This window comes from Lepidochelys kempii, chromosome 13 (assembly GCF_965140285.1).
Source record: "Lepidochelys kempii isolate rLepKem1 chromosome 13, rLepKem1.hap1, whole genome shotgun sequence".
Taxonomy (NCBI): Eukaryota; Metazoa; Chordata; order Testudines; family Cheloniidae; genus Lepidochelys; species Lepidochelys kempii.
Window position 1 is genome coordinate 813,908 of NC_136392.1, and position 13,523 is coordinate 827,430.

General features: G+C 60.5%; 1 protein-coding gene across 3 annotated transcripts in view; it reads right to left on the reverse strand.

Moving 5' to 3' along the window:
• SLC12A5 (solute carrier family 12 member 5) overlaps positions 1–13,523 on the reverse strand; it is a 111,047-nt gene that overhangs the window by 53,958 nt on the left and 43,566 nt on the right. For all 3 annotated transcript variants that reach the window (XM_073309669.1, XM_073309668.1, XM_073309670.1), the window contains exons 2-8: positions 12,054–12,148; positions 11,086–11,217; positions 8,609–8,755; positions 6,403–6,457; positions 2,870–3,000; positions 2,020–2,261; positions 1,696–1,907 (exon numbers count right to left, since the gene is read on the reverse strand). In XM_073309669.1, coding sequence (XP_073165770.1) covers positions 1,696–1,907; positions 2,020–2,261; positions 2,870–3,000; positions 6,403–6,457; positions 8,609–8,755; positions 11,086–11,217; positions 12,054–12,148 — 1,014 coding nt within the window. The remainder of the gene's footprint in view (positions 1–1,695; positions 1,908–2,019; positions 2,262–2,869; positions 3,001–6,402; positions 6,458–8,608; positions 8,756–11,085; positions 11,218–12,053; positions 12,149–13,523) is intronic.

Consider the following 13,523-nt stretch of genomic DNA (forward strand, 5'->3'; position numbering starts at 1 on the left):
AGCTCCCTGAACCTGGCCTCCGGACCGGGACCCACTCGCTGCCTGCACCGCAGAGACCCCAGCCCTGGCAGCCCTGCCACACCTCCTCCCTCCTGCAGCCAGCAGTCCCGGCACTGACTCTCCACCTCCAGCTTGTCGCAGGGCTGGGCCACTGGCCGTGGGCTCCCAGACTCCCCTGGACTGGCCAGCCTTTGCCATCTGCTGCTCACTCACTGAGAACACCCCACCGTGCAGGAATCTGGGCGTGCTGCCATCTGTGACCCTTCTGTCCTACCCACTAGGCAGGGCCTCTCCCTGCCCCATTAATCTGAGCTGCGGACACGTCTCAAGTGCTTCCTGAACATCTAGTAAACGACGTCCATTGGATGCCCCTTATCTGCCATGGCAGCAATCGCCTGAGAGCGCTAAGCAGGGTAGTCACGCCTGGCCTCCCATGCCTGAATCCAAGCACCTTGTTTTCAACGCACCCTGCCCCTTGGCACCTCACTGGGCACCGCAGAGATTGCCGGGCTGCTGCAAGGGACAGATTTGCCAGAGGCTTTGCTACAAGTAGCAGATCCACGCTGAGCAGGCTCAGAAGTGATTGTTCAAAGATTCCTATCTTTATTATTGTCCAGCTGCTTTGCCCCAGCCATGCTGGCGGGTGCAGAAGGGAAGCTGCTGTGCAGGCTGAAAGCGGGAATAAAATCCTCCAGCCTTTTACAATTCTAACATGGCTGCAGGGATTTTCCTCAGACTCCCATGCCCAAATGGGGAAAGTCTCAATGTAACTCCTGAAAGCCAGGGGCCAGGGAAAGCAGCGAGCATCTGGAACCAGGCCACACGGCCACAGCCTCCTCTAGTGTAGCACCCAAGCAAAGGATGACCCAGGAAAAGCAGATTGTAAACAGCTCCTGCCACAAACTTCACCAGAACTTCCTCTGTCTCTGGCCCCATTCCAGAGTCCTGGGTACAGAACAGCTTTTGCTCGCTAATCTACATATTAAAGCAGCAGATAAGTAACACCAAGGGGGTGATTACTTCTCTCTAAACCTCAGATCAATATCAGGCCTTTCCCCGGCAAAGAGGAAACAATGAGCCAATTCATTCAGCTCCAGCCCTGGAAAGTCTGCGGGAAGCCGGTGCACTGTGTCTGGCTCGAAGGGCGAGCCCCGGAAGCACTGAATCTTGGTTCATCCCATGGCTATGGGAGATGCACCTTCCCATGACAGCTACAGCCCAGACAAGGTTCTTCCCCACCAGTGACAACATCTCCACTGAGAATGAGCAGGAAGAGACACAGCGGTGAGCAGCCCTGCATGTCAGCATGCCCTACTTAGGGGGGCAGGTCCTGCTGCCCCACAGAGCCACCCTCCCAGCCCCACGGCTCCAAGGCAATTGGAAGGTGGGAGATGAGCTTTCCTCACCTTTCAGCTGCTGGCCGGGCTGGTTTCTAACATACACAAACTTCTCATGATCTTCAGCACCTCTCCCGACCCATACACAGCTCTGCTGGTGCCCCTCAGGCCTGACCCACAGCCCCCAGCTGCTCCAGTTCTGAGTTTTTCCTTCCCAGAGGCTAAGCCAGGCTCTGGGGAGACCAAGCAATAGGTCACTTGGGAGCCAGAGGGGGGCCGGAACCAGCGTTAAGCCCAGGTCTGCACTGGTGCCAGCCTGGGTCTGTCCACTCTCCCTCCCCCGCGCGGCTGCTCATACCTTTGATGAGCCCACTGGCAGCACCCGGGATGCCCTGGATCTCGGTCACGTTGTTCCTCAGGAAGTACTCGTCACAGGTGGCGTTGAGGAATTTGGAGGTGCAGAACAGCTCCCACAGCTTGGAGCCCACTGTCTCATTCCCTTCCAGCACCAGCTTGGCACAGATGTCGAAGCCGTGGCGTGACAGTGTCCTGTTACCCAGCAAACAGACCCTGGGGGGAGAGGACACAAGCAGAGAATGTACCAGAGTCACCTCCTGCCCCGTCAGCCCCAGCCCCCTGCGGCAGCCCGCGGGAGGCGGGAGGGTGCTGCGCTGCTACTCACGGGAAGCTGGGGGGGTCGATGGCGGATTTGATGACCCCAGCGTAGATGGCCAGGATGGAGAGGATGACGCAGCCCAGGAAAACCAAGGCAAACTTGTTGACGTACTTGACCCCGACGAACACCACAGTGGCCATGCAGGTGAGCACACAGGTGCCATAGACACGCATGTTGTTGAGCATGGCCGCGGCCTCCTCGCTGGCATCCTCTCCCTTGAAAATGGCCATGGCAGGGAAGATATAGGCCTGGGAGAGAGTCACAGCCAGCATCAACGTCTGGCCCAGCGCAGCCCCCACCCACCGGCTCCACTGCCCCACTTCTCCCCATTACAGGGTTATTACAGCCATACCCCAGGACCGGCCAGGATTGGGGCCCTGTTGCGCCAGGCTCAGCACCACAAACCTCACAGGACCCAAAATCACAAGATTTAAAAAAATTATGTTGTGTTTTGTGGTTCTGCCCCCTCCCCCTGCCCCGTCCCCAGTGTGTGCGGGTCTGTGAGACAAGCCGTGCTGCCCACATCCCCACACATATCGGCTCTGGGGGTTTGGGGAGCTCTCACCCCATCTGCCTGTCCCCTGGCCAGCCATTAACCCTGTCCCCCAGTCTTTCCACCACGCCTGTCCCCCCCAGCCTCTCCTCTGCTCCTCCGGGGCTCTGCCCAATGGGGTCCCCATCCAGGCCAAGTGCTGGGGGGGACAGAAGTGCCATCCTGCCCCCACTGCTGAGAGCAGGTGTGCCCAGAGCGCGTGGCTGGAGTGCCGGGCCAGAAGGCTGCTGGGTTATGGCCCCATGGGGCCTGCGGGAACAGCCTCCCCCGGTGCCCGCTCAGAGGGGCCCCAGCCACACTCACCAGAAGGATCTCGATGGTGCCCAAGATGTACATGGCTCCCGCGAAGGTGGTGCCCAGGTAGAAGCACAGCCCCACGGCCCCGCCGAACTCGGGCCCCAGAGAGCGCGAGATCATGTAGTAGGAGCCACCCGCTGGCAAAGAGAAGAGCAAAGGGGGTTGGGTCCCACTGCAGGAGCCCGGCACACGCCTGCTTTCTCAGGAACAGATCCCTTTGCACCCTGCCGGTGTGCGTCTGCCAGGCCGCTCGGGGGCACCAGGGCCATGTCCCAGCTCCAGCTCTCCTTCCTCATGCCAGGGGAAGCCACTGTGGGTCCAGCAGAGGCCACTCTTGCCAGGCAGGAGCCGGCAAGGGGGCAGGGCGAGCACAGGGCCTGAGCTGGGGGCAGGGGGGTAGGGCTGTCTCCCTCCCAGCAGCAGGAGGGAAGGGGTCCCCTGGAGACCCTGCCAGACCCTCACGCCTTGGCTCACGCTGAGTGGTCTCTGGGCAGAGTGGGGGCAGCTGCCAGGCTGGGCTGTCCCACCTGTGCGGAGCTGACAGGCCGCAGATCGCCTGCAATCCCGCAGCCCCAGGAGGCAGCGGCTGGGCTGCGGACATGTGCTCTGCCAGCTGAGGCAGGCTCTGGGTCCCTGGGGAGCCGTGGCTGAAGGGCCTGCTGCAGCGGGTGAGAAATCCAGGAATGACATCGCTGGACACAGAGCTGTCAGCGCTCAGCCAGAGCCAGGCCACCCAGCCCGGCCCGGTGGGGACAGGGCCCAGCGGCTCTAGCAGCCCCAGGCAGGCGCAGCCATGCACCAAATGCAGTCCTGGGACACAGGGTAACCCCAGCCCCAACTCAGCATCATCCAGAGCTAATTCACTGAACAGCAACGTTCTGAACAAGCTGCTTTGCCCTGCCCCGCTCAGCGCGCCGTGTGGCTGGGGAGCAGAGAGCACCCCGGGAAGACCTTGTGCCAGCTCGGCCCATTGCTCCCCTACATCCCCATGGCCTGACCCCCAGCCGCCCTCCCTGGAGTCTCAGCCCATTGCTCCCCTACATCCCCATGGCCTGACCCCCAGCCACCCTCCCGGGGGTCTCAGCCCATTGCTCCCCCTACAGCCCAATGCCCCTACCTCCAGTCGCCCTCCCTGAGGTCTCCACAATCTCCCCACCAGTCTTTGCAGGCAGTTACCATGTGGCAGATTCAGCTCATTAGTCTTTACTCCTCACTCACTGAGGGGACCCACATCTGGCTTGGGCCTGTGGGTCTCCTCACTCACCCTGCCCATGGTGGGTCATTTACATCTATGCCAAGCCAGTGTGAATGTGGCTGCCCAGGGCCATGCAGCTCCCCAGGGGACATTTCATGAGCTATTTTGTGTAACCATAAACTCCAGCTTCAGGAGAACCGGGGGTACATGCAGCCCTGGAGCGACACGCTGAGTTTATCTCTGGGGCAGCGGAGGGCTGGCTTCCCCCACTCTGGCTGTGCCCTGCCTGAGGCTCGCTGTCATGGGGGGCTGCCTATGGTCCAGCTGGTTCTGTGCCTCCCTGCTGCCTCTGCCCATTAGCTCCGAGCGGGTAGGTGAGCTTGTGATGTGGGAGCTGGTCCTGAGACCCAGCACACTCATCGCACACAGGGCCACTGAACAGCCGCCTGAGGGGACCAGCTGTTAACCCCTGCTGAGCTGGGCTGGATTCATTCTGGTGCCCTGCCTGGGGAAGACTCTGAAGCGTGACAGTGACTCCCTGAGCCAGCCACTCCCTGGAGCACTGACGGGACACAGGGCAAAGTTTGGATTTGGGAAGATCAGTTATTAAATCCAGTTTTGCCCTTTGGGGGCTCACCCAGCCAGGGTCTCCCTGCTTTGCACCCCACTGCCTCCGTCTGCTTACAAACCCCCTAATGTTCCCCACCGTCTTCTTAAACGGACAGCTCCCATTAATCCAAGTGCAGCACTAAAAACACCACAAACAAGAAGCAACATCCAAATTCACCCCTCAGTACAATGTGCTGCAGCATAAAATCATTCCCAGAACGATTCCCTGGCCTCCCGTTCCATGCCACACATCCCACCCACACCCCTCTCAGCCCACCCGTCGGCAGCACATTTGCAGGCTCACCCTTCGGATTTGCAGCACAGCCCGGCTCTAGGTGGGAATGCTGTTACCCTGTACGCAAAGCAGCCCATCGGGGGAGACACAACTCACACCGTGTCACCGGGTTACCCAGCTACGGAGGAGCTGGCCTTAGAATGCTGGGTCTCTGGCTTCCAGGCTCTGGGAGCAGCATGTTGGCTAGTAGTTAGAGACATCACAGCCCAGTGCAGCAGTGTGACGAAGTGGGGGAGATTCCTGGTTTCCTTGTTTCCTATGGGTTTTTCCCCCCTTGGTTTTCCTATGGTTTGTATGCAGAGGGAGTGGGACTCAGTTTCCCTGGGGGTTACCAGTTTAACAAGGTGATGGGAGAGGGAGTTTGTTGTTCCAGAGGACTGGCAGGGAACGTGGGACCCCAGCCGGTGACCCGGAGACCCAACTCAGGAGTCACAGCCAGTTATGGCCAGAATGGGCTGCGAGGACCCCCAGGGACCCAACCAACCGGTCCCAGCTAGAGGACCCTGTTTACGACCCTGTTTACCTGGAGAGAAGACAATGGACAGGGGCGGGACTTGGGGCCGGGGATCTCAGCTGCCCAGCGGGGAAGCAGGGGGGCTCTGGGCTGGAGGGAGGGAGCAGGCAGAGCCCAGCTGGATGCAGGGGAGACTTGGATGTGCTGTGCTGAGGGAGGCCAGGCCTGAGGCCCTGAGAGTTTCCTGTGCTGGGTTCAGTGCTCAATAAACCCTCCTGTTTGACACTGACTGAGAGTCACTCCGGTCTAGAGAACAGGGTGGCATCATCCCCTTCGGGGAGTGGAGGTCCCAGGGATCCAGAGTGAGTGGTCTCCGTGAGGGGACCCACAGCGGGAAACAGGTGTGCTAAGGCTCAGAGAGGGGTGGCTTGAGGAGGTGGAGGGGCTTAACCCCGAGAGAGAGTGGACCCCCGGGAAAAGGGCTGTCTCACTGAAAGGGGCACCCCGCACGGACCACAGGGGCCAAGAGCGGGCACGATCGGTGAGTCCGTGACAAGCCGTACCACTGCTTGGCTCTCTGCAGAAGCAGAATCTGGTCTTTTGGGAGCTAAAACTGCCACTTAGCTAAATGACAGTGCTAGCCACTGGCTGGGGGCAACTAGCCCCATAGGTGGACTAGCCACTGGCTGGGGGCAACTAGCCCCATAGGTGGGCCAGCCACTGGCTGGGGACTCTCTGTCACAGGGGTTAGACAAGCCCAGAATACAGCATGTTCCTTCCAAAAGCCAGTGGGTGACGCACATGGGCCTTTGGTCTCTCCCACCAGAGACTGAGGGTCTACGGCAGCTCTGCCTGTGCAGGGTCGTAGCTGTGGAGTGGGTGGCTGGGAGCTAGTGTCCCTGTGACTGGGGGAGGAGGCTGGGGGAGGAGGCTGATGCAGTCAGGGCGATGATGTGCAGCGGGGAGAGGGGAAGCCCTCGCCCTACCTGGCACAACGCCGTTCGTAGCGATGGCACTCATGGAAATGGCCGTCAGCATCGTCTGCAGAGAGGAAAACCATAGTGTTAGATTTCAGAGTAGCAGCCGTGTTAGTCTGTATTCGCAAAAAGAACAGGAGTACTTGTGGCACCTTAGAGACTAACCAATTTATTTGAGCATGAGCTTTCGTGAGCTACAGCTCACTTCATCGGATGCGTACTGTGGAAAATACAGAAGATGGTTTTTATACACACAAACCATGAAAAAATGGGTGTTTATCACTGCAAAAGGTTTTCTCTCCCTCCACCCCACTCTCCTGCTGGTAATAGCTTATCTAAAGTGATCACTCTCCTTACAATGTGTATGATAATCAAGGTGGGCCATTTCCAGCACAAATCCAGGTTTTCTCCAGCCCACCTTGATTATCATACACATTGTAAGGAGAGTGATCACTTTAGATAAGCTATTACCAGCAGGAGAGTGGGGTGGAGGGAGAGAAAACCTTTTGCAGTGATAAACACCCATTTTTTCATGGTTTGTGTGTATAAAAAACATCTTCTGTATTTTCCACAGTATGCATCCGATGAAGTGAGCTGTAGCTCACGAAAGCTCATGCTCAAATAAATGGGTTAGTCTCTGAGGTGCCACAAGTCGTCCTGTTCTCCTAGTGTTAGAGGCACCCTGGAGCCATGCTGTCTCCTGTGCCCCAGTGGGCCGGGGGCACCAGGCCGGGGGGCCAGGAATAATGCAACACCTGGGAGGGGAGCAGTAATTACTGACCTGGAGGTGTGTCACGAGTGAGAGGGGTCAGGAATCGGGAAGGTGTTTGCCTGTATGAATGACACCAGTATGTCACTTTGTCGTGGGGCAAGGGACGAGCAAAGGGATTGACATTAAACCCGTGGTTGAGTTTTCCGAGCTGGAAGTTGAATTCAGCCCCAGGGTTATTCCCCAGGCGCTCCACCCCTGGGCTGTGGGTCCCAGCATGCCAGCTCCTGCCCAGTTTGCTCCTGGGTGAGCTAAAGCTTCAGAAGTGATCCCTCCAGGAGGGAGCTGGGACCCTTTGGAAGAGAGGCTCTCAGATTGCAGCGCATTGGAGGGCTGCCCAGGGCTGCTCTCCTCAGTAAGGTCTGGTCTGCATGTCAGACCTACGTTGGTGTAATGATGTCGCTTGGGGTGTGAAAAATCCACAGCCCTGAGTGACGCAGTTACACTGACCTAGCCCCTGGTGTGGACAGCGCCGGGTCCACCGACATAGCTACAGCCTCTCAGGGACGTGGATTAACTATGCCGCCGGGACAGCTCTCTCCCATCGGCTCTTTAAACACTACTGGGGCACAGCTGCACCAAAGCAGCGTTTGACGTGTAGACATGCCCTCAGCATGTGACCTGGTTCTTCTTGCTCCGGCATGGCTGCCGTGGCTATTGGTAGCAGAGGGCTGATGGGAGGGCAGGTTGCCCTGCAGCATGGCCCACACCAGGAAAAAGGGTTTTAACATGAGGCTTTCCTGGCCTCTGGCAACTCTGCTGCATACGGGGGGGGGGGGCACCATCTTGGAGGCGGGGCCCCATTTCCATCCAGCTGTAAAACTGCCTGAACTGCACACAAAAGAGCTGTCTCGTTGCATTGCACAGGGCGGAAGACGGCCCACAAGAAGGGGGTGCTGGAATATCAGATTCTGATCCCAGGAAATAAAGTCCCCAAGAAGTAGCTGCTCCCCTCAGTGGGGCCCCCAGGCAGCACACTCCTGCCCGTCTCCAGGATTGATAGAATTGGGACTAGCTTCTGGCTTGTAAAGGCTGGTTTCCCAACAAGGTGATGGGTTTGGTTTATTAGCTGTGTCAGCATTCAGTGTTCCCATCTCGTTCCCTAGTAACAGGTGGCTGGCTGTCTCCAGTCCTCTCTTTCGCTGCAGTCTCCCTCCCCCCAGCACTGGAGTGGGGCTTCTTCCTGACTCCTAGGCTGAGCCATGTTCATGCAAACAGGGGAGGTGAATTATTCCTCCCTGCAGGTCCGAGCGGGCCCTGCCACTCCCAAGGAACTCCAGCCCTTGGCCGGAAGGGAGAGAAGAATGAGCTAGGCCTGTCCATTCAGTGCTGGGCTCTGCCCGTCTCGTCTAACCCCACCTGGACGGGACAGTCCGTGCTGCACAGCAGAGCTTACAGCCCTGGGGTGACGGCTGCACGGCAGGGCGGGGTAACGCCATCACTCACGCAGGAGCAGCAAAGGATGACCATGCAGAATGACTCCATGATGCCAGCAATTCCCACCACCCAGGTGAGGCGCAGGAAGAGGATCACCCCGAAGATGTTTTGCAGGCAGGGCAGGTAAACACCCATGAAAGTGCCCATCCGTGGAGCCTACAGAGAAAAGTATAGCACGATTAGCCACGAGGGAGGCAGCATCACCCCACAGCCCCCCACCCCCGCCGAGACCAAAGGGCCTCTTGAAATGTTTTTCCCTGGGAGGGTCAAGTCCCTGGAAACACGGTGCAGCGACAACTGGGGCTGGGGAGTCACGACCAAAAGAAATGGAGGGGCTCATTTGCTCCATGCCTCGCCATGGCAGCTGTGGAGAACAGTTCAGAGGGGAGGGCTCAGACCTCGGCTGGGCAGAGCAAAGGAGCAGCATGCAGCGCTGGCGAGGGGAGCTCCAAGGCAGGAAACCGCATCCGAGACAGCAGGCTCTTCCGTCCTCTGCAGCGGCCAGGTCAGCGCCTGCCTCCAGGCACGGGGCGTGCTTGGAATACGACAGGGAGAGCGAGTGAAAGGATGCAAACACGGTCGCTGCAGAGGATCGGCTACAGCCACCCTGCTGGAGACAGGCCTCTGCCACCCTACTTGCTGCTGTGCTCTCTCTGCACAGCTGCAGGGCCTTTCGTTCCAACAGCAGCAAGGCTGACTCCGCCCCGCTCCTCTGCACGGGGCTCCCGAGACGCCCCCAAACCCGCCAACGGGGGTTCGGTCTCAGGGGATCAGAGCCGTTCATTTCCCTGTTGGCACGGTGCCAGCTGCGGCCCACGTTGCCCCTCGCCGTGTGGCCGCTCACAAAGGGAGCGGCAGGAAATCGCAGGGACAGGTTGACGCAGGCAGGGTGACCAGACAGCAAGGGTGAAAAATCGGGACGGGGGTGGGGGGTAATAGGAGCCTATATAAGAAAAAGACCCCAAAATCGGGACTTTCCCTCTAAAATCGGGACATCTGGTCACCCTAGGCGCAGTACACTGGGAACTTGCTCCCGGCTGTGACGCTTTGCAGCCCACAGTGCTGGTGGCTCCAGGCTGCCCACTTAGGGCCTGGCTACGTCAGAGAGCTCCGTGGATCGCAATGCACCTGGCTCAAACACAGCCCACCCGGGGCCACAGACACCAGTGGTCCAAGCCACTGGTGTCTGTGGCAGGGAGGCAGGGGGCCACGGCAGCGGCCTGGGGTAGCCGTGCCCCAGTGACAGCCCAGGGCAGCCCGTGAGCACTTCAGAAAGCCTGGTGCTTGGGGATCTCTGGCGGAAGCGATGCAGACACCAGGCGCCTCAGAAGGGTCAGGTGCATCTGGGCCCATGGCAGCGCCCTGGTGATCTTGGCAGCAGCAGCATGAGCCACGTGCTACCCACCTGCTACTGCAGCAAGGACTGGGAGCTGCGGGAGGGCCCCACTCCATGGAGGAAGGCCCAGCTGAGGCGGTAGGACAGGCCTGGACCCTGCCCTGCGAGCCCCAGGGAGCAGGAAGTGAGAGCGTGGGAATTCCTGAACTCCCACAGCTGCAGAGAACCTCACTCAGGCCAGAAAATGCAAATTGAAACCAGGAGCCTCCAGATCCGAGCAAGCGGGAGCTGCTGGGCCCCTAGCCCCTGAGCCGGAAGCCTCACTGCCCGCCCAGGGACTCAATGCAAAGCCTGTGAGTCCTGCAGGGAGAGGGCTAATCCCACTCGCTTGCCCGCTCCCTTGGCCATGTCTGTGTGACTGTGCCATGGCTTAGCACCGACGTGAAGGGGCAAGCCCCTTGGGAGAGAACCCATGGCCCAACGGCCCCTGAGAGCAGCCCCAGAGAACCCCACCGCAGTGCCCCCCCCGATCCCCCCACCAGCAGCCCCAGAGAACCCCACCGCAGTGCCCCCCCGATCCTCCCACCAGCAGCCCCAGAGAACCCCCCCCAGATCCCCCCACTAGCAGCCCCAGAGAACCCCACCGCAGTGCCCCCCGATCCTCCCACCAGCAGCCCCAGAGAACCCCCCCCAGATCCCCCCACTAGCAGCCCCAGAGAACCCCACCGCAGTGCCCCCCCAGATCCCCCCACCAGCAGCCCCAGAGAACCCCCCCCAGATCCCCCCACTAGCAGCCCCAGAGAACCCCACCGCAGTGCCCCCCGATCCTCCCACCAGCAGCCCCAGAGAACCCCCCCCAGATCCCCCCACTAGCAGCCCCAGAGAACCCCACCGCAGTGCCCCCCCAGATCCCCCCACCAGCAGCCCCAGAGAACCCCACCCCAGTGCCCCCCCAGATCCCCCCACCAGCAGCCCCAGAGAACCCCACCCCAGTGCCCCCCCAGATCCCCCCACCAGCAGCCCCAGAGAACCCCACCCCAGTGCCCCCCCACCAGCAGCCCCGAGAACCCCCCCAGACCCCACCCCACCAGCAGCCCCAGAGAACCCCCCCATGGCAGCCAGCGCTGGAGCCCGGTGCCGAACCCCTCACCTGTACAGGTTTCTTTTTGGCCCCGTCGTTGTTCTCTGCCTCCTCATGCTCTCGGCTGCCCTGTGGCAGGTTGGTGTAGTTCACGAGGCCACTCAGCAGGGACGAGACCATGGGGCTGGTGTCCATCTCTTCCTGTTAGGGGCAGTGACAGGTGAGGGCGAGACCTGTCCTGAGCCAGCCGCGCCCTCCCTCCATGCTGCCCCCCCCCCCCGCGGTCCCTCGGCTCGGTGCTGTGACGAAGCGGGACTGTTCTTAATGTTTCCTCTGAATAGTGTGGGGGTGCCTCAGTTTCCCCTACGCAGTTCTTAAGTATCTAGGGGGTGGGATAAGGGTGTATGATCGTTGCAGAGCCCTAGAGGGCAGGTGTGTGCAGGGGTCTGGACACAGAGAATGGCCGACACCCTGTTTCCTGGCAACTGATGGCCTGGGCCCTTCCCCCCTGCAAGGTGAGAGCTAAAGGGTTGGAGATCAAAGGAATCGGGTGCCCTCCTGGCCCAGGAAAGGGACAAAGCCCAGAGGAGGAGGGGCTGGAGGGAGTTTTCAGTTTGGGGCTGGCTGGGACATGGAGTGAAGTGCAGACGTGGTTGTCTGGCTCACTGCCCCCAAAATGGACCCAGCTGAGGGGTCCGGTTCTCTGCACCTACAAGCTCTGTGTTAGACCATGTTCTCGTCGTCTAATAAACCTCTGTTTTCCTGGCTGGCTGAGAGTCACGTCTGTCTGTGAAGTTGGGGGGCAGGACCCTCTGGCTTCCCCAAGACCCCGCCTGGGTGGACTCGCTGTGGGAAGCGCACGGAGGGGCAGAGGATGCTGAATGCTCCGAGGTCAGACCCAGGAAGGGGGAAGCCATGTGAGCTGTGTGTCCTGCAGACAAGCTGCTCCCAGAGAGGAGACTTCCCCAGAGTCCTGACTGGCTTCATGGGGAGCAGTTCCAGAGCATCGCCCGGGAACTCCGTGACAGGTGCCTTACCTCGAAGAGGGCCATGTTCTTCCCGTCATACTCCTTGCCCTTCTCCAGGTCTGTGCTGTTGATGAAGGGGCTGCTCTCCTTGGGGTTGCCATCACCTGCAGAGACTCACAGAGATCAGGGCTTGGGCCAGTCACCCCCTCTCCCAGCCAGCAGCCCACACCATGCCAGCTCACCGGCTCACCCACCCTGCTAGTACTGCTCCCACCCAGCATCGGCTGCACAGAGCTCCAGTCACCCCAGCCATCCCCTGGGAGCATGGTGAGAAGCTGAAAGCAGGGCCCCAAGCCCAGCATGGCCCCACCTGCCAGGAGTCATCGGGGACCCACAGCCCTGATGCCAAGGACAGCTGGGATTCTCAGGAACACGTGAGTGAGAGGCCGAATCTCTTCCGAACGCACCATCCAGGGCTGGCTCAGACCACTGACCCAGGCCAACAATGCCCAGGTAGGGGTAGACGGGCACTGCTGGGACTGGGGGGAGAGTGACTGCTCCTGACACCCAGCCATGCCTCGACTACAGGGGACAGAGCCAGGGAAAGCAGCCAGTGTCCCTGGACAGCCTGGCCTTCTCCACCAGAGTCCCCTGCCTAGACACTACTGGGATTTATGGCCAGCATTCCCAAGCTGCACCCCTTGCTGCTCCTGCCGGAGCCTGAGCCCCCCAGCACCACTGCTTAAAGTCACTGGGCAGCCGCCCGGGAGGGAGGCCTGGTGGGTATTAGACTCAGAGCAGCAGGCTCTGTGCCCTGAGCCCCAGCAGAGGGAGTCATGCTCCCAGCCCCCATGGAAGGGGATCCACGCCCCGGCACCAGCACTGGGATTCCCAGCCCCTGTGCAAGGGGATTTCCAGACCCCTGGTGTACAGTCCCTAATGTACTTAAGGCATCTCTGCCGGTTTGCTCTGTGGGCAGTGAAGTGCTGAGAAAAGAGGCAAAATCCTGGCTCCAGTGCACAGGTGGGTGAGTAAGAGGGCACTGGGGCAGCCCGGCCTGGCAACTGGGCAGGGGGCAGTCAGACGGAGCAGGGCTGCTCTGCCAGGAGAGTGGGCTAACTACGCACAGCCTTGGCCCAGGCCCCACCGTGTCCCCCACATGTGGAGAGCCAGCAGCCCCGCAGCCTGAGCAGAGGGGAGGTTGCCAGAGCAGCGGCCTCAGGGCGCTCCCCCGACAGCCCAAGTACCCAGGCCCCACAGAGGGACAGCGCATGCACCAGCCTCTGCACTCTGTGCCCCATCCCCACCCAGGCACGGCACCCACCCAAGCTTCAGGGTCATGGGACTGCAGCCAAAGAGCACAGACATCAGTTGAAGTGAGTCGTGTGCACCCATGATGGGAACAGGCCCTGGCCCGGCGCTCCCCCAGGCCAGACCCAGCCACGACAGAGCCACGGCCTATTCTGCCCATGTGCGGGGGCCCTCTCCTGGGAGCCAGAGCTGCCTCTGGGATTGGGCCCAGGCTGGCTGCCCCTGAAG